The sequence below is a fragment of the Bombina bombina genome, chromosome 4 (assembly GCF_027579735.1).
Source record: "Bombina bombina isolate aBomBom1 chromosome 4, aBomBom1.pri, whole genome shotgun sequence".
Lineage (NCBI taxonomy): Eukaryota > Metazoa > Chordata > Amphibia > Anura > Bombinatoridae > Bombina > Bombina bombina.
In genome coordinates, this window is record NC_069502.1 from 248,618,594 (window position 1) to 248,645,522 (window position 26,929).

Below are 26,929 nucleotides of genomic sequence, written 5' to 3' on the forward strand. Positions count from 1 at the left end.
TTATGATTGCACCAGCAGTTTTTGTGAACTGCTAGTGCAATGCCGCCCCCTGCAGATTCACGGCCAATCAGCCGCTAGCAGGGGGTGTCTATCAACCAGATCAGATTTGATCGGGTTGATTTCTGTCCACCACCTTAGAGTAGGCTGACAAGTTATAGATCAGCGGTCTGAAGGCTCGCCGGAAAAAAGTGGCATCAAGCTCCATACAGAGTTTGATAAATATGCCCCTATGTCTGAATCATGAACGTTTAATTTTCACCTGAGTGTCCCTTTAAACTACATGCAAATATGCTCTAAATCCATAATCAGCGGATAATAAGATGACCACTTATCCCTGCCTATTCACCATTATCACACCCTGTTGCTATTTTGTGTCTTTGAAGTAAGTGCCTTCCCCACAGTAGACATTTCTGTATATTCTCATATGTCCAGAATATAAAAATAGCTCCAAACGGTATCCCTCAGAGCAGGGACTTCCAGTTCTTACATGATAGGGAATCATAGGGATATGCTGTTTTACAAGCACAAAGCTGATTTTTGTAATTAGATCTCTCTCCATAAGTTTATTTTTCTACTGGAAAAAGATTATTGGAAGACACTTAATATGTCAGAGCTTTTTAAAGTAACAGATAGCTTGTTCATTAGCAACGCTAGGGCTGCTTGCAAGAGAGATCTCCTTATACTGGAAGGAATAACCTGTTGTATTAACATTTCCAGGCGGCAGCCCTTCCCAGACATTGATCTCCACGCTCTGAGAATTCCTGTGTTTGATCACCCACTGCAAAATCTGTCTGATTATTTTGACCAATGTGCAGATCTCATAGCGAGCACCATGGCCAGTGGGGGGAAATGTCTTGTTTACTGCAAGCATGGACGGAGCCGCTCTGCCACAATCTGTATCGCTTATTTGATGAAATACAAAAATCTGCAGCTCAGAGAAGCTTTCCAGGTATTTTAGATTTACGGCTCATTTATAATGTGTATTGTATATTTGAATGTAAATTCCCCCAATTCCATGCTAGTCTGCTACAACTTTTACATTAGATTGCAAGTCATTGTTTAAATGGACATACAATTCAAAATGTGATCCTCCATATAAGTATTTAACTAAGACAAATAAACTAACAATGCAAATTACATCATACATTCATTATTTATTCTGCCTGATTGTGCAGTTAAAAAAATGTAAAAAAGAAAAAAAACACAACTGAAATTGAGCTTGTCTCATTGACCCAAGAGAGGCTGGTACCTCAGTCTTTCTTCACTATGTGGATATTTCCATGACCCTGCAACATTCTACACAGTAAATGCCTAGATCAGGGCACAAGCTCATTTACTTGTGTTAGTGTCCCTAACAAGCGTAAATTCCAGAAGGATTTTCCAATGAGCAGTTCTTGATTTGTAAAACTTTGTAAATCATTTTAACAAAATCACTTCTTTTAAGACTTTGTATGCGGATGGTTTGCAGTTCTCAATTGCTGATTTAAAGGGACAGTCAAGTCCAAAATAAACTTTCATGATTCAAATAGGGCAGGTCATTTTAAACAACTTTCCAATTTACTTTTATCAACAATTTTGCTTTGTTCTCTTGGTATTCTTAGTTGAAAGTTAAACCTAGGAGGTTCATATGCTAATTTCTTAGACCTTGAAGGCCGCCTCTAATCTGAATGCATTTTGACAGTTTTTCACCACTAAAGTGCGTTAGTTCATGTGTTTCATATGGATAACATTGAGCTCACGCACGTGAAATTATCTAGGGGTGAGCACTGATTGGCTAAAGTGCAAGTCTCAAAAGATCTGAAATAAGGGGGCAGTTTGCAGAGGTTTAGATACAAGGTAATCACAGAGGTAAAAAAGTATATTATTATAACTGTGTTGGTTATGCAAAACTGGGGAATGGGTAATAAAGGGATTATCTATCTATTTAAACAACAAAAATTCTGATGTAGACTGTCCCTTTAAGCTATTCATATGTAAAAAAAATTGAATGTCCCTTTAACGTATCCAATAAATGTTCTCATCATTTATTAGTTTATTTGTCAAGGAATGGGGCATCTTAGTTTGTCTTGCACCACTCTAACAAAGCCCATTTTGGGCCTGAAATGCGTTAGCAAAATCTTTTAATCTTGTCACTTAAAGGCTTCCTCTTTCTTAGTGTTATAGCTGTTGGCCACGAAATCAGAGGGCTGGAAACTGGTATACTACCATCCCATAGTTTATGGGGAAGTTGATTTTGTACCTATATAGGATTAAATATTTTTGGAATCTTTATTTCTAATAATCATATTTTTAAAAATGAAGTCTATATAATACTTAGTAAAGCATTAAAGGGACATGATACTATAATGTTGAAGCACTTGAAAGTGATGCAGCATAGTTTTAAAAAGCTGACTAGAAAATATCACCTGAGCATTTCTATGTAAAAAAGGAATATATTTTACCCTAAAATGTCCTAAGTATTCATACTCCAGTGCAAAGAGACATTAAGCAGCCAATCAGGATGTTAGTTTTAGGACTTGGAATAAAGTGTGCATCTCACATCTGCAGGCACAGTGTCAGGGTTTTTTCCCTTTTTTGTTTGCCATGTGCTGCTGGCAGCCATTTTACTCACCTCTCTTGCTGACTCTGGTGCATACTGTGTGATGCTGCTCATTTCCTGCACTTCCCTTTATGGCCAGACTGGTGTACATCATCAGTGTGAGACAGGATGCAGTCTCAGAATTGTGATGTCATCACTTATTTTTTAAAGGGCCTCTGTTCAGTATGCTTTGCCCTTCTGTTGTCTCAGACCTGTTTGTGAGAGCTCCTGTGTATTACCTGGTTGTCTGACGTCCCTCCTGATTCCTGATCCCTGCCTTGTTCCTGACTCTGCTGTTCTCCTTGTTCCTGATTCCAGCTCGTCTGACTACTCGCTTTGGCTCCTGACTCGGCTCGTCTGACTATTCGCTTTGGCTCCTGACTCGGCTCGTCTGACTACCAGCTCTGGTTTTGATTCCTGGCTTGTTATTTGTTTTGTGGACTTTTTATTATTTTTTGCTATTAATAAAGGTGTGATTATTTTTGTACTTCTCGTCTCAGTCTGATTCCTGGCACCCTGACATTACACAAGGGACATGAATCCTGATGGTGCTAATAATCCACCTTTACCTGCCATAATTTCCAGGATGGATGAACATGATCACCGCTTGGATCAATTTGCACTAGCCCTGCAAACCCTGCTGACTCACACTGCACATTTGGACCAAAGTGTCCCGCAAGTTATGGCTGCTCCTGTTTCTGCTGCTGCACCTAGTCCTACCAGGAGCATGTCTGGTTCTGCACCTCTACCTCAGCGATATGGAGGCGATCCTAATCAGTGCAGAGGGTTTTTGAAACAGGTGGGCATTTACTTTGATATGTTACCTCAGGCGTTTCCCTCTGACAGAGCTAAGGTGGGATTTTTCATCTCGTTACTCTCTGACACAGCTCTTGCCTGGGCTACTCCATTGTGGGAGACTAATAAACCTGTGATTTCAAATTACCCTGCATTTGTGGCCTCTTTTCGAAGGGTATTTGATGTTCTGGCTCGCTCCTCGTCTGCTGCTAAACAACTCATGTCCATTCAGCAAAGTACAAGATCTGTTGCTCAGTTTGCCATTGAGTTCTGTACGCTTGCCGCAGAGGTAGGTTGGAACAATGAAGCCTTTGTCGCCGCCTTCTTTCATGGGCTCTCTGATGCGATTAAAGAAGAAGTTGCTGCCAGAGATTTACCAGAAGATCTCGAGACATTGGTGTCTTTTTTTATCCTAATTGACATCAGACTAAGTGAGAGGCCCTCTTTCAAGGAGCGCTTGCGGAAGCCTCCTGTTCCGTTGTCTCCTACGTGTTCGTTCCCAACCATGCCTCCCTCTCCTCCCATGCCTCCTGGTCCAGAGTCACCAGGTACTGCTGAGCCGATGCAGTTGGGATTCACGTGTCTCTCCACGGTGGAGAGGGCCTTTAGGAGGAGGGAAGGGCTCTGCCTCTATTGTGGGTTACAGGGCCACCTTTTGAAGTCTTGTCCTACACGGCCGGGTAACGCTCAAACTTAAGGTCCTGTCAGGGGGCAGACCTTGGGTGGTTTATCCTTGTCCCCGGAACCGCTAAAGGAGAAACCTTTGGTTACGGTTGTCCTTTCCTGGGTGGACTCCTCCATAGTCACCCAGGCTCTTGTTGACTCCAGTGCTGCTGGCAATTTCATTGACAGTGCTTTTGTATCAAAGCACTCCATTCCTGTTTTGCCTTGGTCCATTCCGCTTGCTATTGAGGCCATTGATGGCAGGCCCCTTCAGCCAGCACTCATTACTCACGAAACTGCTGTGTTATCCATGGCTGTTGGGGCTCTCCATTTTGAAACCCTCCAGTTCCAGGTGTTCTGTGTTATCACTGGCTCCAAAAGCACAATCCCAGTCTCTACTGGCGCAGGTTCAAAATTTTATCTTGGTCTCCGCAATGTATTTCCACTTGTCTTAGGAAACCAGTTAAAGTCTTGTGCACTTCTTCAGTATCTAAATTGCCAGAGGAGTACCGAGAGTTCCTAGACGTTTTTGACAAGGTCCGTGCCAGTACGTTGCCTCCTCACCGGTCTTACAATTGTGCCATAGACCTGTAACCCGGAGCAATTCCTCCTCAGGCCGGGCTTACCCTCTGTCTGTTGCAAAGAATTGTGCTATGGTGGAGTATGTTGCCGATGCTCTGTCGCGGGGGATCATCCGCAAATCCTGCTCTCCTGCTGGGGCTGGTTTCTTCTTTGTGAAGAAAAAGGGTGGCGAGTTAAGACCATGCATCAATTATTGGGGTCTTAATCGTCTTACCATTAAGAATGCTTACCCTATTCCACTCATTACCTAACTCTTTGACCGCCTCAAGGGAGCTACGGTCTTTACTAAACTTGATTTAAGAGGAGCGTACAATCTCGTTAGGATCAAGGAGGGCCACGAATGGAAAACAGCATTTAACACCAGGAGCGGGCATTATGAGTAACTTGTAATGTCCTTTGGCCTATGTAATGCTCCTGCTGTTTTCCAGGAATTTATTAATGATGTCCTACGAGATATGTTGCAACAGTGTATTGTGGTGTACTTAGATGACATCCTCATACACTCACCCACACTTGAGGCTCATCGTTCTGATGTTACACAGGTTCTTCAGAGACTACGTGAGAATGCCTTGTTTTGTAAACTTGAGAAATGTGAGTTCCATCAGACTCAAGTACCCTTCCTAGGTTATGTTATCTCCGTTGCAGGGTTCTCCATGGATCCTGACAAGTTATCTGCAGTTCTGCAGTGGCCTCGCCCAGTTGGTCTTTGGTCTATTCAACGTTTTTTGGGGTCCGCCAATTACTATAGAAAGTTTATTAAAAACTGGTCAAACCTATTCCAGACATGACCCGTAAAGAGAATGATCCACTCCATTGGTCATCTACTTCCATTAAGGCCTTTGATAGTCTTAAGACTGCCATTGCTGCCGCTCCAGTTCTGGCTCATCCTAACCCTCTTTCATTCTTGAGGTCGATGCGTCTGAGACTGGAGTAGGTGCCCTCTTGTCTCAGCGTCTCACGCCTGATGGTTCCTTGCATCCGTGTGGTTTCTTCTCTAAGAAATTGTCTCCAGCGGAGTGCAATTATGAAATTGGTGACAGGGAATTACTGACCATAATTTTGGCACTCAAGAAATGGAGGCATCTTCTCGAGGGTACTAGCTTGCCAGTGCTCATTCTTACTGACCACAAGAATTTAACTTATCTATCTGAAGCAAAACGTTTGTCGCCCCGACAGGCCAGATGGGCGCTATTTTTATCTCGGTTTAATTATGTGGTCTCTTACCTGCCTGGTAGTAAGAATGTTAGGGCTGATGCCCTCTCTCGACAATTTTCACCTCTGTCCAAGGAGGAGTCTGTACCTACTCAGTTATGCCTCCTGACCATATTTTGGCTACCATACATACTAATTCGACTTCTCCCTTGGGGGAGGAGATCCTGGCTGCACAAACCAATGCACCTCCTGAGAAACCTAGTGGTAAGTGTTTTGTTCCTGCGAATCTTCGAACTAAACTTTTGCACACTTACCACTATCCTAAAGCCACAGGTCACCCAGGCAAATGATTTGGTCTGTCACTTGACAATTCTGGTGGCCAAGTCTTTGTTCTGATGTTGCTGCATATGTTGCCTCCTGCTCAGTTTGTGCACAGAATAAGACTCCTCAACGTCTTCCTGTGGGTCTTCTTCAACCTATTGCTAATGGTGAGCGTCCTTGGACACATCTTTCCATGGACTTCATTGTCGAGCTCCCTGTTTCCAATGGCAATACTGTTATCCTTATGGTGGTTGACCGTTTTTCTAAAATGTCACATTGCATTCCCTTGAAGAAGTTGCCTACCGCTCAGGAGCTTGCTTCTATTTTTGCCCGGGAGGTCTTCCATTTACATGGGATACCCAAGGAGATAGTGTCGGACCGGGGTAGCCAGTTTGTCTCCAGATTTTGGCGTTACTTTTGTGCTCAAATGGGGATCCAGCTTTCCTTCTCCTCGGCATATCACCCTCAATTTAATGGGTCTGCGGAATGGTCTAATCAAGCTCTGGAACATTTCTTCCATTGCTATGTCTCAGATCACCACAATAATTGGTCTGAACTGTTACCTTGGGCAGAGATTGCTCGTAATAGTGCTATTAATGCTTACTCCAAATTATCCCCGTTCATGGCGAATTATGGGTTTCAACCATCCTTGTTGTCCGATTCATTCATGTCTCAGGGTATTCCGGCTTTGGAGGAGCATCTCCGGCAACTCCGTTCCACGTGGGTGCAGATTCAGGATTGCCTTCATCAAAGTTCCAGGCCGATCGTAGGCGTCTGCCCGCACCTTCCTACCAGGTTAGTGAGAGAGTTTGGCTGTCCTCCCACAACTTGAACCTTTGTGTGCCTTCCAATAAACTGGCTCCCCTTTATGTTGGTCCTTTTCAAATACTTCAACTGTTCAATCCTGTGGCCTACGCTCTTGACCTTCCTCCTGCAATGCGCATCTCCAATGTTTTTCATGTCTCCCTCATGAAACCATTGGTTTATAATCGGTTTACCACTGTGTTGCCTCGTCCCCTTCCTAGCTTTGTTGACAACCATGAGGAGTATGAGGTCAGCAGCATTATTGACTCTCATATGTCTAGGGACCGCGTACAGTAGTTGGTTCACTGGAGAGTTCATGGGTTACCTCCTCTGATGTTCATGCTCCCACTCTCCTCCGTGCCTTCCATGCCTGTTTCCCCAATAAGCCTTTTGTCCTCCTGCAGGGGAAGGGTTGTTGAGGGGATGGTACTGTCAGGGTTTTTTCCCTTCTTTGTTTGCCATGTGCTGCTGGCAGCCATTTTACTCACCTCTCTTGCTGACTCTGGTGAATACTGTGTGATGCTGCTCATTTCCTGCACTTCCTTTTATGGTACATCATCAGTCTGAGACAGGATGCAGTCTCAGAATTGTGATGTCATCACTTATTATTTAAAGGGCCTCTGTTCAGTATGCTTTGCCCTTGCGTTGTCTCAGACCTGTTTGTGAGAGCTCCTGTGTATTACCTGGTTGTCTGACGTCCCTCCTGGTTCCTGATCCCTGGCTTGTTCCTGACTCTGCTGTTCTCCTTGTTCCTGATTCCAGCTCGTCTGACTACTCGCTTTAGCTCCTGAATCGGCTCGTCTGACTATTTGCTTTTTCTTTTTATTATTTTTTGCTATTAATAAAGGTGTGATTATTTTTGCACTTCTCGTCTCAGTCTGATTCCTGGCACCCTGACACACAGTCATGTTATTTTCCTTTTCAGTTTAAGGAAGTTTACTATGAAATCTCACAAGATTTCAGTGATATATCATGAGATCCCAGCAAAGCAAAGCAAAGCATGACCTGAGCACTGCTGATTGGCTATGTTGTTTTCTTTTTCAACTTGCAGCTGAACAGCAGCTGGTGAGCTAAATAAATTTTGAGGTAAAATATCTTTCTTTTTTACATAGAGATTAGGGATGGGCGAATGTTTTGCAACATTCAAAATATGAAACTAATTTTAACACGTTTGTTCGTTCTAATTGAATTTCGAATGTTTACATAACATTCTAACATTCAATTTTCGAATGTTCTGTTTTGAATTTTACGATTACATTTGAAAATATTAGTTTTGAAAAATTCGAATTTATATATTTGTAATAGTATTTCTAATGCTTTCTTTTAATGTAATATTAAAATTATGCAATATTCCATCGAAATAGAAACATTCAAATTGATATATTTGTATCTATTATGTATCAATTTACTAGATTCCCTACCACATGAACTATTGAACTTCTGAATAGTATTTGTTAAATAGAATGTTAAATTAAAAATTTCGAATGTGAACATTCGATCTAATTATAAAGATTTGAATTCGAAAGTGACATTCGAAAACTGTAAATAGCATTCGATTATTAAATTTTTAAGAATATTTGTTCGTATCAACATTCGGATTTGTAATTTGAATTTCGGTATTAACATTCGTTCTAACATTCGAATTTGAAATTTACACATTCGCCCATCCCTATTAGAGATGCTCAGGTGATATTTTCCTGTCAGATTTTTACAGTTATGCTGCATCACTTTCAAGTGATTTAGCATAAGAGTATTATGTACCTTTAAAGTAAATTGTCTAGATTTATAGACACGTATGAGGTTGCCAAGTAGTCCCATTGTAAATGCAAGCTGATGTGTTGAAATTTGTTGAGCATTGATTCACCTATATTTTCCACAGTGTTGTTGGCATTCCTGCCTTTAACATCTATAGTTATGTGAGGTACCCAAAACATGAAATCTCGCACATCAAACTCAAATCACTAGCAATATGGGAAAAGTCAACGGCAATGCTTAAAGGGACATGAAACCCCAAAATAATTTTCTTTCATGATTCAGATAGAGAATACAATTCTAAACAACTTTCTAATTTATTTCTATTATCTAATTTATTTCATTCTCTTGGTATCATTTGTTGAAGGAGCAGCAATGCATTACTGGTTTCTAACTGAACACATGGGTGAGCCAGTAACAATCGGTATATATATGCAGCCACCAATCAGCAGCTAGAACCTAGGTTCTTCGCTGCTCCTGAGCTTATCTAGATAAACCTTTCAGCAAAGGATAACAAGAGAATGAAGCAAATTAAATAATAGAAGTAAATTGGAAAGTTGTTTAAAAGTGTATTTTCTATCTAAATCATGAAATAAATTTTTTTGGTTTCATGTTCCTTTAAGAAACACAGTTGCACATACCTCCCAACATTTGGGGCTTAATATAAGGGACTCAGGAGGTTAATGGGGCAGTTCACCATTTTGTGGGAGGAGCCATGCTGGTAAGGGGTGGGATTATGTGTGTGTATTGTCAGTTGGTGGGTGTGTCTGGGTGGGGCTAAGGATAATTCTGCAAATAGGGGCATATGGCTGTCTCAGAGTCAGTGAGACAGAGCACAGAATCAGGGACAGTTGGGAGGTCTGCTTGCAAAATGTTTTTTGATTTTTCATTCTTTTAACCCACATTTATGCCTAGCATGCAGAATTCATAAATAGTTCAATGCCCTTGTGAATTATTGTGTCTCACTATTTCAAAGCTGAGGAGGTTGTGCTGTTTTTATTTCTCTTTAACTGTTTTCAAGTTTTCTTTTGCTCATAATCTACAGTAAACAATTTTATATAGAGAGCTTTTTAAATTAGTTTCTTCTTTAAACAGTAGTCAAAATTAAACTTTCATGATTCTGATAGGGCATGTCATTTTAAACAAATTTCCAATTTACTTTTATCATCAAATTAGCTTTGTTCTCTTGGTATTCTTAGTTAAAAGCTAAACCTAGATAAGCTTATATGCTAATTTCTAAGACCTTGAAGGCCGCCTCTTATCTGAATGCATTTGACAGTTTTTCATAGCTAGAGGGTGTTAGTTCATGTGTGCCATATAGATAACCTTGTGCTCACGCCCATGGAGTTACTTATGAGAGGGCACTGATTGGCTAAAATGCAAGTCTGTCAAAAGAACTGAAATAAGGGAGCAGTCTGCATAGGCTTAGATACAAGTTAATCACAGAGGTAAAAAATATATTAATATATATAATTATTGGCTATGCAAAACTGGGAAATGGGTAATAAAGAGATTATCTATCTTTTGAAACAAAACAATTCTAGAGTATACTGTCCCTTTAAGGTTTTAAATGTGTTTTTGTAATCTCATTATCCTTCTCAGAGGAACACATTTAATGTGCTGAGAGGTGCAAGATTAATTATAATGTGGAGTGAGTCACAACTTGCAAATGTGACTCAGGGCAAGTACTAATCTTTATGAGTTCTGCAGTGTTTCAGTTGCAACTTAAAGTGATTTTTTTTTTGTTGGCAAGTTATGGGATTTATTAACTCTAGGCCATTGACTAGTTTGCACTAGATCTGGTGCATAATTTTTCAGTAATAATTAAAGGAACAATAAACCCAAATTGTAAGCTACATAACAACGCACCTTCATATCTGAGAAGAATTTGCAATGAATAATGCAGCTTTATTGTGCTTGTTTTTTCAATTTCTTTATTTATTTAGGATGCCCACGTACCATCACAAATGCCTGAATAGGCTACAATTAAAATAGAGTTATCAACTACATTTAAGATATCACAATATACAATAGTACAGAATTATGTGAAACTAGTCCCCTTTAGCAATGTTAGACAATACAATTTTTCCTTTTTTGAACCCCAAAAAAAGGAAAAATTGCTCAACTTAATCAATAAAACAAAAGTAGAGCATAACCAAACCCCAGAGAATATCGCTCCTTATCTAACAGGATAGAGCACAAAAAACTCAATAATAATACAAATACAAACAAGGCTACTATGATTCTAGTAAAGGAAATACATAAATGAATTATTGATAGAGATTGCCTTTACCTGAAGAGAAATGAGGTATTGACGAGTGGACATGCCCGCAGATTCCCATCCTCCTGCCAAAGTCGGGGTCGCCCTCACTATGGTAGATTGTGCCTATTGTTAAGGAGCAGATAGGCACCATCTACCATGTACGTTTTCGTTAAGTATAAATATAGAACGTTGGGATATGTAAGAGGAAGGGTCCCCATTTGTGAATAAATGCTTTAATTCTAGAGTCCAGATTACCTTGGATGCCTTCCTGTTCTACCAACATCTGATTATGTAAGGCTTTCATTTGTTTCTTAAATGGTGAGTCCTTATTTTTAGCCCAGTATTGCAAAATAATTTTCCTGGCCATTAACATAAACATATTTAAGAACCTATGATGGTTAGATTTGCGTTAACCATCTTGTAAATAGAAGATGTATTTCATTGACAAAACTGTCTTGACTTTAAGTACTTTTTAAAGCCAGTTAGTTTACCCCAAAACCTTTTTAACCTGGGCCAATCCCACAACAAGTGTATTAGATCTGGGGATGGGGTCGACTCGTCGAGCATTTATTAAAAATATCTTATGCTTCTGGAACTCATTTGGATAGCAGCTTGGGTGTTATATATGTGTGGTGTAGGAATTTTGTATCGGTTTCCCTCAAGTATGTGGATACGGTTGCCTCTTTAACACTGACAAAGCTACACGTTATTTCCTATGGTGTAATGGGTAGATCCCGAAAACCCCTGCCATTTGGTCAGGATGTTTTGTAAAGAGTGCTGTTCAGTATGCGTCACTATCATCCTAAACACATGCTTATTTGAGTGGGATCCTTGCTTGGCTAAAATACAAAGCTTGTCTATGTTAGATAAGTTAGGTGTTATAAAGCCAGAAGACAGGAGCAATTGTATTAGTGACAGCACTGAAAGTAAGTACATTTCTGAGTTTTAGGTAAAGTGTATTGCTCTTGAATATCAGTGAAGGGGAGATTTTGAAGGGAAACAGGGTTTAATAACTGTGCCACTGAGGTTAGCCCCTGAAGTTCCCAGTATTGAAAGGCCCTTGTAGTGAACCCAGGTAGGAAGTTAGGGTTTCCTTGAATGGGTAGGTATTTGCTGATTTTAAATTCTGCGTTCCATATTCTGCATACTTTGGCCAGGCTCTCAAGGGATCCCTGAAAAAATATTCTGTTTGATATGTGTTGGAAGAGATGATAATGTAGAGTTGGGCAAGTAAGCAGGGAGGATGGGAGACAATAATTCTCACTCTATTAATGGATAAAAATAGTCTGATCTTGTAAGCCAGCCTATAACCAATTTAGCTAGGGATGCCAAGTTATACCACTGAAGGACTGGGAGTCTTGGACCTCCCTGATTCAATCAACATTGCTAATCTTATGTTTCTTCTGTCGCCAGATGAATGTGCCAAACAAAGCTGATAAAGTGTTTGTCTTTTTTTGTCAACAGGAGGGGAAGCAGTCATTTTGAGGAGTTGTATTCTACCTGATAGGGAGAGAGGAAGATTATTCAAGCCACGCATCAAACTCTGAATGCTAATAATGGCTTTATTAATATTCAAGTGATATAATTGGTGCAAGTTGATATGTATTTGAATTCTTAAATATTTAAAGGTCCCCAATGTTATTTTTAAATTAGTATCGTGCAGCAGGGAATTATTTGTTTTGTGTTACCAGGTCAACTCGGATTTATCAGTGTTGATTTTGTAACCAGAGACATTTCTGAATTGACTCATAATTTCTAAAAAATGTAGGTATATTTATAGAACGATTTGATATGTGAAGAAGGAGATCTTCTGTATAAAGTGATATATTAAGAATTGTAGAACATTGGCTAGTGTCAAGATCCTATAAGCTCTGCTCGTACTAAAATGCAAACTGCATGTTGCTGGTGACCCCCTGGTTGGGCCCTGCCTGGTATTGAACCTGGGTATCCAGGTTCAGAAACTAGTTTACTCTGTCTGCACCACTGGAGAATGTTTACATGCTGGGGTTTATGCAGAAATATTATCAGCAGTAAGAGTGTCTCTCAGCTCCACCCTCTCTGGATGCTAACCAATCAGGGAGCTCCTCTCTAACTTCATATAGAGCAACCTATGCCTTCAACCTTTGCTTTTGCATTATGGTATGTTTTGTTCCTGCTTCCTGTTTGTTGCTGGACTTCCTGCTGCTGACCTTGTCATTGTTTGGAAACATGCTGCCTGCCTTGAACCTGGGACTTTCTCTGCATTTAGCTGTTCCGATCAGCCAATAGAATGCAAGGTCAATCCGATTGGCTGATTGGATCAGCCACTCGGATTGAACTTCAATCTGATTGGCTGATTGAATCAGCCAATCAGATTTTTCTTACCTTAATTCCGATTGGCTGATAGAATCCTATCAGCCAATTGGAATTCGAGGGACGCCATCTTGGATGACGTCCCTTAAAGGAACCGTCATTCGTCGTTAGTCCGTCGGTTGAAGAGGATGGCTCCGCATCGGCTGGCTGGAAGATGGCTCCGCTCCGGATGGATGAAGATAGAAGACCCCGCTTGGATGAAGAATTCTACCGGATGGAGGACCTCTTCTTGCCCCGCTTGGATGAAGACTTCTACCGGATGGAGGACATCTTCTTGCTCCGCTTGGATGAAATATTCGGCTCGGATGAGTGAAGACGGCTCAAGGTAGGGAGATCTTCAGGGGGTTAGTGTTAGGTTTATTTAAGGGGGGTTTGGGTGGGTTAGAGTAGGGGTATGTGGGTGGTGGGTTTTAATGTTGGGGGGGTATTGTATTTTTATTTACAGGTAAAAGAGCTGATTACTTTGGGGCAATGCCCTGCAAAAAGCCCTTTTAAGGGCTGGTAAAAGAGCTGATTACTTTTTAATTTAGAATAGGGTAGGCCATTTTATTATTTTGGGGGCTTTTTTATTTTATTAGGGGGCTTAGATTAGGTGTAATAAGTTTAAACTTCTTGTAAAAAAAATTTATTTTCTGTAATTTAGTGTTTGTTTTTTTTGTATTATAGATTAGTTTATTTAATTGTATTTTAGTTTAGCTAATTGTAGTTAATTTATTTAATTAATTTATTGATAGTGTAGTGTTAGGTGTATTTGTAACTTAGGTTAGGATTTATTTTACAGGTAATTTTGTAATTATTTTAAATAGGTAGCTATTAAATAGTTAATAACTATTTAATAGCTATTGTACCTAGTTAAAATAAATACAAAGTTGCCTGTAAAATAAATATAAATCCTAAAATATCTACAATGTAACTAATAGTTATATTGTAGCTATATTAGGGTTTATTTTATAGGTAAGTATTTAGTTTTAAATAGGAAAAATGTATTTAATGATAGTAAATTTATTTAGATTAATTTAAATGATATTTAAGTTAGGGGGGTGTTAGGGTTAGGATTAGACTTAGGTTTAGGGGTTAATAAATTTATTATAATAGCGGCAATGTTGCGGGCGGGAGATTAGGGGTTAATATTTGTAGGTAGGTGGCGGCGATGTTAGGGAGGGCAGATTAGGGGTTAATACTATTTATTATAGTGTTTGCGAGGCGGGAGTGCGGTGGTTTAGGGGTTAATACATTTATTATAGTGGCGGCGAGGTCCGGTCGGAAGATTAGGGGTTAATAAGTGTTGGTAGGTGGCAGCGACGTTGGGGGGGCAGATTAGGGGTTAAAATATATAATGTAGGTGTCGGCGATGTTAGGGGCAGCAGATTAGGGGTTCATAGCTATAATGTAGGTGGCGGCGTTGTCCGGTCGGAAGATTAGGGGTTAAAAAAAAATTATTATAGGGTTGGCGATGTGGGGGGGCCTCGGTTTAGGGGTTCATAGGTAGTTTATGGGTGTTAGTGTACTTTATAGCACAGTAGTTAAGAGCTTTATGTTCCCGCGTTAGCCCATAAAACTCTTAACTACTGACTTTTTTTGACGGTAGGAGTCTTGTCGGTAGAGGCTCTACCGCTCACTTCTTCCAAGACTCCAAATACTAGCGTTAGGCAAATCCCATTGAAAAGATAGGATACGCAATTGACGTAAGGGGATCTGCGGTAGCCTGGAGTCACGGAAAGAAAGTGAGCGGTAGAGCCTTTCCTGCCTGACTCTAAATACCAGCGGGCGGTAAAAAGCAGCGTTAGGACCCCTTAACGCTGCTTTTGACGGTTAACGCCAAACTCTAAATCTAGGCGCATGTTTGCTAGTAGTTTTCCTGCCTTATTCCCATGACGATAGAATCTACCCTGTCTATGGAGGTTGTATGCCTGATCTTGAAGTTGGAAGTGAGTGTCTCTCTCTCTCTTTTCAGTGTATTATATTTCTGTCTATTTGAGGAGTCACTTAAGTATTGATTGTAAGGTTGGAGAGCATCTGCATGGTCATTTTCCTTATAGAGGCATTATGTGGGGCTGTGTAAGCCGTTATTCTCCCTCTAAGGACAGCTTTAGGGGTGTGCCAAAAAAAAACACTGCGCTATTCCTATATTGGTCATTATCAATGACAAAATCTAGCCAATAGGATCCATGTTGTTGTCAAAATTCTACCTTGATATATAAATAAGTGGGGAACCTCCATGTGTTTTGAGGCGACTTTGTAATATGAGGTTGGAGAATTAGTTAAATAAGAGTGTGGTCTGATAAAGTAATTTGCATTATGGACAAATTAAAATGTTCGGGTTATGTAGAATGAAGTGAGGAGAAAGTGTGATGAGTTTTGCAAACACAAGTGTAATCTCTTTGGTCCAGATAGTGTGCTCTCCACAGTTCCAAGAGTCCCAGGTTGTTTCTGAACATTGCTATGAGCTGTGTTTCTTTTTTATGTCTAATGAGGATCCGCCTAGCCGCAGAAGATGTTATAGCCACTAGGGGTCACCGGCAGCACAGGAGATGCAAGACTAATATTTCACAAACACAACAGCTTGAGAAATGTATGAAGCTTTCTATTCTGCTTGTCTTTTTTAAAGTATGTTAAGTTTTAGCAAGTGTCCTGGGTGTAGTGATGCACAATATACTTCTCTGTAAGGCCAGCTATAAATATAGCGCAGAATCTCCTGAAAATACATAGTTCACTTATGTTCACTCAAGCTTTCAATACAGTGCCCACAGTGCCATAAGGGTTAAGTCTATTAATAAATGTGATCTTCAACTAAGAAGGAGTACAAGAGCTTGGTTAAAGAAGCAGGCAATTAATGAGAGTATACAAAGGCCTCTAGTTATCAAGACGCCAACCTCAAATACGCTGGAATTCCGCAGCGTATTTGTGGCGAGGCTGATTCGCCTAAGTTATCAAGCCCTACACACCGGCAAAAGTATAATTTTGTGACGTAAGCTACGATCCGCCGGACTCAGTCCGACACAGATCGATTCTTATGTCACTCCAGATTTGCGTTCGGCACAATCTGACTACTTTTGCTAGTTATCAAATGACTAGCAGGTACGCTCGGCACTTTTCGGGCCCAGCGTACCTGGTTTTCAATCCGCCGCCCTGAAGGTGGCGGATCCCATAGGAATCAATGGGAGTCTGACCATAGCGAAAGTTCATGTTCGCTGCTGCCCGACATCCCATTGATTCTTATGGGAGATGTCTGCACCTAACACCCTAACATGTACCCCGAGTCTAAACACCCGTAATCTGCCCCCCCTACACCGCCGCCACCTACATTATACTTTATTAACCCCTAAACCGCCGCTCCCGGAGCCCACCGCCACTCTAATAAACTTATTAACCCCTAAACCGCTGCTCCCGGACCCCGCTGCAACTATAATAAATTTATTAACCCCTATCCTGCCGATCCCGTACCCCGCCGCAACTAAATAAATAGTTTAACCCCTAAACCGCTGCTCCCGGACCCCGCCGCCACCTATATTAAACTTATTAACCCCTAATCTGCCCCCCCTACACCGTCGCCACCTATAATAAATTTATTAACCCCTATCCTGCCCCCCCTATACCGCCGCCATCTATAATAAACTAATTAACCCCTAAACCTAAGTCTAACACTAACCCTAACACCCCCCTAACTTAAATATTATTTTAATAAATCTAAATAAAAATTACTCTTATTAACTAAATTAATCCTATTTAAAACTAAATACTTACCTATAAAATAAACCCTAAGATAGCTACAATGTAATTAATAATTACATTGTAGTTATTTTAGGATTTATATTTTTTTTACAGGTAACTTTGTATTTATTTTAACTAGGTAGAATAGTTATTAAATAGTTATTAACTATTTAATAACTACCTAGCTAAAAGAAATACAAAATTACCTGTAAAATAAATCCTAACCTAAGTTACAATTAAACCTAACACTACACTATCATTAAATTAATTAAATAAATTACCTACCAATACCTACAATTAAATACAATTAAATAAACTAAACTAAATTACAAAAACAAACAAACACTAAATTCCAGAAAATAAAAAAATATTACAAGAGTTTTAAACTAATTACACCTAATCTAAGCCCCCTAATAAAATAAAAAAAACAAAATAATAAAAGTCCCTACCCTATTCTACATTACAAAGTAATCAGCTCTTTTACCAACCCTTAAAAGGGCTTTTTGCGGGGCATGCCCCAAAGTAATCAGCTCTTTTACCTGTAAAAAAAAATACAACCCCCCCCAACATTAAAACCCACCACCCACATACCCCTACTCTAACCCACCCAAACCTCCCTTAAATAAACCTAACACTACCCCCCTGAAGATCTCTCTACCTTGGGTCGTGTTCACCCAGCCAGGCCGAAGTCATCATCCAAGGGGCGCTGAAGAGGTCTTCCATCCGATAGAAGTCATCATCCAAGGGGCGCTGAAGAGGTCTTCCATCCGATAGAAGTCTTCAACCAGGGGGCGTCTTCAATCTTCATCCATCCGGAGCGGAGCGGAGCCATCTTCAAACGAGCCGATGCAGAGCCATCCTCTTATTTTATTAGGGGGCTTAAAATCAGCCAATCAGATTTTTCCTACCTTAATTCCGATTGGCTGATAGAATCCTATCAGCCAATCGGAATTCGAGGGATGCCATCTTGGATGACGTCACTTAAAGGAATATTCATTCGTCGGGTAATCGTCGGTTGAAGAGGATGGCTCCGCGTTGGCTCGTTTAAAGATGGCTCCGCTCCGCTCCGGATGGATGAAGATTGAAGACACCGCCTGGATGAAGACTTCTATCGGATGGAAGACCTCTTCAGCGCCCCTTGGATGATGACTTCTATCGGATGGAAGACCTCTTCAGCGCCCCTTGGATGATGACTTCTATCGGATGGAAGACCTCTTCAGCGCCCCTTGGAGGATGACTTCTATCGGATGGAAGACCTCTTCAGCGCCCCTTGGATGATGACTTCGGCCCGGCTGGGTGAACACGACTCAAGGTAGGGAGATCTTCAGGGGGGTAGTGTTAGGTTTATTTAAGGGGGGTTTGGGTGGGTTAGAGTAGGGGTATGTGGGTGGTGGGTTTTAATGTTGGGGGGGTTGTATTTTTTTTTACAGGCAAAAGAGCTGATTACTTTGGGGCATGCCCCGCAAAAAGCCCTTTTAAGGGCTGGTAAAAGAGCTGGTTACTTTGTAATGTAGAATAGGGTAGGGACTTTTATTTATTTATTTTTATTTTATTAGGGGGCTTAGATTATGTGTAATTAGTTTAAAATTCTTGTAATATTTTTTTATTTTCTGTAATTTAGTGGGGTTTTTTTGTAGTTTAGTTTAGTTAATTGTATTTAATTGTAGGTATTGGTAGCTAATTTATTTAATTAATTTAATGATAGTGTAGTGTTAGGTTTAATTGTAACTTAGGTTAGGATTTATTTTACAGGTAATTTTGTATTTCTTTTAGCTAGGTAGTTATTAAATAGTTAATAACTATTTAATAACTATTGTACCTAGTTAAAATAAATACAAAGTTACCTGTAAAATAAATATAAATCCTAAAATAGCTACAATGTAATTATTAATTATATTGTAGCTATCTTAGGGTTTATTTTACAGGTAAGTATTTAGTTTTAAATAGGAATAATTAATTTAAAGGGACAGTCTACACCAGAATTTTTATTGTTTTAAAAGATAGATAATCCCTTTATTACCCATTTCCCAATTTTGCATAACCAACACAGTTATAATAATATACTTTTAACCTCTGTGATTATCTTGTATCTAAGCCTCTGCAAACTGCCCCTTTTTTCAGTTCTTTTGACAGACTTGCAGTCTAGCCAATCAGTGCCTGCTCACAGATTACTTCACGTGCACGAGCACAGTGTTATCTATATGAAATATGTGAACTAACACCCTCTAGCGGTGAAAAACTGTTAAAATGCAATCTGAAAGAGGAGGGCTTCTAGGTCTAAGAAATTAGCATATGAACCTCCTAGGTTAAGCTTTCAACTAAGAATACCAAGAGAACAAAGCAAAATTGGTGATAAAAGTAAATTGGAAAATTGTTTAAAATGACATGCTCTATCTGAATCATGAATGTTTATTTTGGCCTAGACTGTCCCTTTAATGATAGTGTAGTGTTAGGTGTAATTGTAACTTAGGTTAGTTTTTATTTTACAGGTAAATTTGTCTTTATTTTATCTAGGTAGCTATTAAATAGTTAATAACTATTTAATAGCTATTGTACCTAGTTAAAATAAATACAAAGTTACCTGTAAAATAAATATAGATCCTAAAATAGCTACAATGTAATTATTAATTACATTGTAGCTATATTAGGGTTTATTTTATAGGTAAGTATTTAGTTTTAAATAGGAATAATTAATTTAATAAGAGTAATATTATTTAGATTTATTTAATTACTATTTAAGTTAGGGGGGTGTTAAGGTTAGTATTAGACTTAGGTTTAGGGGTTAATAATTTTATTATAGGTTGCGGCGGTATAGGGGGGGCAGGATAGGGGTTAATTAGTTTAATATAGATGGCGGCGGTATAGGGGGGCAGAATAGGGGTTAATAAATTTATTATAGGTGGCGATGGTGTAGGGGGGGCAGATTGGGGGTTAATAAGTTTAATATAGGTGGCGACGGGGTCCGGGATCGGCGGTTTAGGGGTTAAACAATTTATTTAGTTGCGGCGGGGTCCGGGATCCGCAGGATAGGGGTTAATAACTTTATTATAGGTGGCGGCGGTATGGGGGGGCAGGATAGGGGTTAATAGGTATTATGTAGGTGGCGGAGGGGTCCAGGAGCGGCGGTTTAGGGGTTAATACATTTATTATAGTTGCGGCGGGGTCTAGGAGTGGCGGTTTAGGGGTTAATAACTTTATTTAGTTGCGGGGGGCTCCGGGGCGGCGGTATAGGGGGTAGAACAGTATAGTATAGTGTGGGTGCTTAGTGACAGCTTATCAATAAAGCTGTAAAAAAGCCAAAGAGTAGCGAGATCGGATGAGTGATAACTATCACAGTCCGCTGTTCATCGCCCCGTACTTGGTGCGCGGCTTTTTGACAGCTTTTTTAATAACTTTGGCGAACGTATTCAGGTCCGCCGCGGTGATGTGAGGCGAGCTTAGGCGAGCGTATTGGGCCGGCGAATGCAAGAAAATTACGGAGCTTAATAACTAGAGGCCAAAGTCTGTAGTGAACTGAAGTGGTAGATAGTTGAAGTATGTAGTATGTGAACATTCTACATGCATTCAAACAATCATAAAACTCCACAGCCTCTGACCTTTTTATTCTTTGTCCTATTCCTCAGTGCCCCATGTCAAATGAAAGGAGGGGGGGGGGAGTGGAGGTTTCCAGCCCAGACATGGATGGATGCAATTATAGGTAAAGCCTTTGTTCTCAACATTTTATTTACCCCTCATTAGATGTCGCTGCAATGGGAGTATGGAGGGAAATGCCTGAGAGAGATACAGGCACCAGAGCTACAGATGAGGTTGGTCTGATGAGGGCAGAGGGAGTGCGGGCGGCAGTGCTTTGTCCCCTTTAAAATGGAACCAATGATTTTGCGTCTTACACTGCAGAGTATCTCTCAGGGGCAATGGTAGTGATCTCAGGCCCTTCACACTGTTATCTCTGTCTGGAGCAGGAGCAGTCACAGCAGCAGACATCTGCCCAGCAAATAAATAAGCACGGGGTGATCTGGAAGCAGCGGGTAGATTGTACATTTTGGAGCCGATTTGCAGAGCTCTTGCACCATGCTGCTAGCCATGAGCATATTGTTTAATATTTTTTTATTTTCATTGATTTCCCTGTCCCCCAGAACAAAAGAACCCTTGCTAACCAATCAAAAACTAGTACACAGATATAGGGGCCTATCTATCAAGCTCCGAATGGAGCTTGGTGGCCCGTGTTTCTGGCGAGTCTTCAGACTCGCCAGAAACAGCAGTTATGAAGCAGCGGCCACAAAGACCGCTGCTCCATAACCTGTCCGCCTGCTCTGAGCAAGCGGACAGACATCGCCGCTTGTGAGCTGCTGGTGCAATGCTGAATACGGAGAGCGTATTGCTCTCCGTATTTAGCGAGGTTTGGCGGACCTGATCCGCAGTGTCGGATCAGGTCCGCCAGACCTTGTTAAATAGAGGCCATAGCATGAACTTTGTTTGCAGATGTGCAGTTTAAGAAAGAGACTGGGATAGCCTGTCCACTTTATTTAAGGTGTTTTAGCACTGATTCAGTTTAGGTAATTAGTAAAACATTTATTTAGCAGGTATTTAAATAAACAGACATGTTCCTTTTTAATCTTTATCTAATTGCCAAATAGAAATATATTTTTATATATACACAAACAAACTACATTGTATGCTCTCTGCTATTGCAAAGAATACTTTTCCTATCATGACTGTTTTTGCAAAACAGTCAAATGAGTACAAAGCAAATGAGTACAGAGAATGTGAGGTTGGAGGGGGTAACAAAACCTCACAGATAAATTAGCTAAAAGTATTAACCCATGCCTCCCTGGGAGATAGTGGAAAAAAGTACCATTTTCAAATGTATTTTACAGCAAAAGAAAGCAAAATAAATAATGAATGTATATTGCAATAACAAAACATTTTGGACCAGATTACAAATGGAGCACTAAATATTGCCTGCGACCAAGCAATATCAGCGGTCCATTTTGTAATACCAGCGCATGATAATGTGTGCTGGTATTAAAAGTAAATCGCAATGTGAATGCAAGCTTGTGTTTGCATTGCTAGGAAGCATTGTGCTCATGAGAGCGTGCTTCTGATTCACAGGCAGCATCAGAACCTCGCGCAGCGAAGGGGGTAATTAATTCAGTGATGGGCAGCATTTTTAAATATATATGTATGTGATATATATATATATATATATATATATATAGACAACAATAATAGAGAGAGAAAAAATGGCACATAATAGTGACATTCAACAAAGACTGGGAATACAGCACTCTTTTATAAAGAACAGACGAAAACACTTGTAGAATTTAGTAATCAAAAAAAGGTTTTATTGTGCAGCCAGTAGGTCCGGACCAGTCCAGATCCACTTAGGCAGTGGCATAAATGGTATAAACCATAACAAAAATATAATAACAAATGATTAAACTTTTAATCTTAGCAAAAAGTTTCATCAAAGGGCCGGCCCAAATGTTACCCATGCAAGATGTAACTATAATAAGTATATTTAACATGTGAAGCAATTAGTAAGCAGCTAGACGTAGTGCTGTAAATGGAAGAAGAGCTTACTGGTGTGCGTCAGACCTAATAAAGGTTTTAGTGAGAACTGAGGCAACCATGAAATAAGCAACTCTTATTCCAAAGTGCAGTACTTGTCACACAAGAAATGGCAATAATATGCATAACAAACTTTAAGCATGACAAAACAGCATAAGACAGCAGAACATAAAGCAATTGATATATAGTACTGGTCAGTTGGGCATAAAGATGTATTAAATAGTGTTTTCCTTGTAGAGACCATAAAAGTTATACAGTCCTCCAGACTGGAACCAATGTAATAAGTACAAAAGTCCCCAGGATAATTTTTAGCACTATTCAGTCAAGCGCCCAGTGACAGAAATTGGAGCAGGTCGTTGTAGTAAAAGCAAATACAAACGGTATGCGGTTGTACGCTGATTTCAAATAAAGCAGATGAACATAAGCCAAGTCACTCAAACAAGTATTGGAGCACTTATATAGCAAGAGGTCAGGTTAGTATAGCGTTAATGAGCAGGCAAAGCAAAGGCAAATATAGCAAGCTGGAAATATGGAAGGGTACAGGAGGATACTAGCTAATTAGAGAAGTACCCCTCTGTCAACTGCACCCTTTCAAAGTAGCCTCAGTTTACCCACAGCCTTGTCGAAACTTCTAAATGCCTTCAGGACCTCTCTCCAAACATTTTTTTCTTTTCTGTTGTGAGCAATCATCAAACTTCGATTGGCATCCAAATAGTATTTGCTTGGCCTCACCAGTGGAGCCTATTTTTGAATGTGGTCGCGGTACAGTGATCTGGAGCAGACGACTATACGGAGTTTCAGCGTGACGAGCACGCTGCTGAGGCCAAGCAAATACTATTTGGATGCCAATCGAAGTTTGATGATTGCTCACAACAGAAAAGAAAAAAATGTTTGGAGAGAGGTCCTGAAGGCGTTTAGAAGTTTCGACAAGGCTGTGGGTAAACTGAGGCTACTTTGAAAGGGTGCAGTTGACAGAGGGGTACTTCTCTAATTAGCTAGTATCCTCCTGTACCCTTCCATATTTCCAGCTTGCTATATTTGCCTTTGCTTTGCCTGCTCATTAACGCTATACTAACCTGACCTCTTGCTATATAAGTGCTCCAATACTTGTTTGAGTGACTTGGCTTATGTTCATCTGCTTTATTTGAAATCAGCGTACAACCGCATACCGTTTGTATTTGCTTTTACTACAACGACCTGCTCCAATTTCTGTCACTGGGCGCTTGACTGAATAGTGCTAAAAATTATCCTGGGGACTTTTGTACTTATTACATTGGTTCCAGTCTGGAGGACTGTATAACTTTTATGGTCTCTACAAGGAAAACACTATTTAATACATCTTTATGCCCAACTGACCAGTACTATATATCAATTGCTTTATGTTCTGCTGTCTTATGCTGTTTTGTCATGCTTAACCCCTTAATGACCGAGGACGTGCAGGGTACGTCCTCAAAAAAAAGGCAGTTAACGCCTGAGGACGTACCCTGCACGTCCTCGGTGTGGAAAGCAGCTGGAAGCGATCCTGCTCGCTTCCAGCTGCTTTCCGGTTATTGCAGTGATGCCTCGATATGGAGGCATCCTGCAATAACCATACATGGCCATCCGATGCAGAGAGAGCCACTCTGTGGCCCTCTCTGCACCGGACATCGATGGCCGGTATCGTTGGTGGGTGGGAGCCGAATTGGGAGGCGGGTGGGCGGCCATCGGTGTTGCGCGTGACGTCACGGGGGGCGGGATCGGGATCGGGACCGTCGGGGGCGCGCACGGGCGCGCGCGCGTGCACGGGGGGAGGCGGGCGGGCACGTGCACGGGGCGGGAGCGGGTGGGAACCGCTACACTACAGAAAAGTAAAAAAGTAAAAGTAAAAAAAAAATGAAATAAACTTTTACTTTTACCATCTAAGGGATCTGGAAGGGGTGGGGGGTTGGTCTTGGGGGGGGGGGGAAGCTACACTACAGAAAAGGGACATATTTTATTTAAAAAAAAGCATTTTTTTTCTCTAAACTGGGTACTGGCAGACAGCTGCCAGTACCCAAGATGGCGCACATTAAGTCAGAGGGGGAGGGTTAGAGAGCTGTTTAGTGGGGGATCAGTGAGGTTGGGGGCTAAAGGGGATCCCTACACAGAAGCATATGTAAATATGCTAACAAAAAATGCACAAAAAAGCCCAAATATACCTTTTATTTTAGTACTGGCAGAGTTTCTGCCAGTACTTAAGATGGCGGGGACATTTGTGGGGTAGGGGAGGGAAGAGAGATGTTTGGGAGGGATCAGGGGGTCTGATGTTTCAGGTGGGAGGCTGATCTTTACACTAAAGCTAAAATTAACCCTGCAAGCTCCCTACAAGCTACCTAATTAACCCCTTCACTGCTAGCCATAATACACGTGTGATGCGCAGCGCCATTTAGCAGCATTCTAATTACCAAAAAGCAACTCCAAAGTCATATATGTCTGCTATTTCTGAACAAAGGGGATCCCAGAGAAGCATTTACAACCATTTGTGCCATAATTGCACAAGCTGTTTGTAAATTATTTCAGTGAGAAACCTAAAATTGTGAAAAATTTTACGTTTTTTTTTTAATTTGATCGCATTTGGCGGTGAAATGGTGGCATGAAATATACCAAAATGGGCCTAGATCAATACTTGGGGTTGTCTACTACACTACACTAAAGCTAAAATTACCCCAAAAAGCTCCTTACATGCTCCCTAATTAACCCCTTCACTGCTGGGCATAATACACGTGTGGTGCGCAGTGGCATTTAGCGGCCTTCTAATTACCAAAAAGCAATGCCAAAGCCATATATGTCTGCTATTTCTGAACAAAGGGGATCCCAGAGAAGAATTTACAACCATTTATGCCATAATTGCACAAGCAGTATGTAAATAATTTCAGTGAGAAACTGAAAGTTTGTGAAAAAATTTGTGAAAAAGTGAACAATTTTTTGTATTTGATCGCATTTGGCGGTGAAATGGTGGCATGAAATATACCAAAATGGGCCTAGATCAATAATTTGGGATGTCTTCTAAAAAAAAATATATACATGTCAATGGATATTCAGGGATTCCTGAAAGATATTAGTGTTCTAATGTAACTAGCGTTAATTTTGAAAAAAAATGGTTTGAAAATAGCAAAGTGCTACTTGTATTTATGGCCCTATAAGTTACAAAAAAAGCAAAGAAGATGTAAACATTGGGTATTTCTAAACTCAGGACAAAATTTAGAAACAATTTAGCATGGGTGTTTTTTGGTGGTTGTAGATATGTAACAGATTTTGGGGTTCAAAGTTAGAAAAAGTGTGTTTTTTTTTCATTTTTCCTCATATTTTATAATTTTTTTTATAGTAAATGATAAGATATGATGAAAATAATGGTATTTTTAGAAAGTCCATTTAATGGCGAGAAAAACGGTATATAATATGTGTGGGTACAGTAAATGAGTAAGAGGAAAATTTCAGCTAAACACAAACACCGCAGAAATGTAAAAATAGCCTTGGTCCCAAACGGACAGAAAATGGAAAAGTGCTCTGGTCACTAAGGGGTTAAAGTTTGTTATGCATATTATTGCCATTTCTTGTGTGACAAGTACTGCACTTTGGAATAAGAGTTGCTTATTTCATGGTTGCCTCAGTTCTCACTAAAACCTTTATTAGGTCTGACGCACACCAGTAAGCTCTTCTTCCATTTACAGCACTACGTCTAGCTGCTTACTAATTGCTTCACATGTGAAATATACTTATTATAGTTACATCTTGCATGGGTAACATTTGGGCCGGCCCTTTGGTGAAACTTTTTGCTAAGATTAAAAGTTTAATCATTTGTTATTATATTTTTGTTATGGTTTATACCATTTATGCCACTGCCTAAGTGGATCTGGACTGGTCCGGACCTACTGGCTGCACAATAAAACCTTTTTTTGATTACTAAATTCTACAAGTGTTTTCGTCTGTTCTTTATAAAAGAGTGCTGTATTCCCAGTCTTTGTTGAATGTCACTATTATGTGCCATTTTTTCTCTCTCTATTATTGTTGTCTATAATTAATGAATGGGTCTGCACCAACAGTATTTATTGTAATACGAGATAGAAGTGTATGAGTACTCTCTTCACTTCAACACTTGATTAACCTGCTATTTTTTCCATCCACCCAATCTATATTTAATATATATATATATATATATATATATATTCCTCAAAGTAGTAGCGAAGGTTAAGATAAAAAATCCAAACTTTATTTCTTTAATCCAAGCGATAAAACGATAAAAGCATCTTAAATGGAAAAAGCCAGCAGAGACTATTCCATCAGGTTACTGATGTATATATATATATACAGTATCCCACAAAAGTGACACAGAAGACACAGGAGACTGGGCTGCAGGGCAATATTCCAAC

The 26,929-nt window shown here is 40.2% G+C and overlaps 1 protein-coding gene across 2 annotated transcripts in view; it reads left to right on the top strand.

Moving 5' to 3' along the window:
- The first annotated feature begins 473 nt into the window (after positions 1 to 473).
- The window catches only part of DUSP28 (dual specificity phosphatase 28), a 63,918-nt gene continuing 37,462 nt past the window's right edge, over positions 474 to 26,929 (top strand). For both annotated transcript variants that reach the window (XM_053709867.1, XM_053709866.1), the window contains exon 1: positions 474 to 949. In XM_053709867.1, the coding sequence (XP_053565842.1) occupies positions 605 to 949 (345 nt within the window). In that variant the 5' untranslated portion in view covers positions 474 to 604. The remainder of the gene's footprint in view (positions 950 to 26,929) is intronic.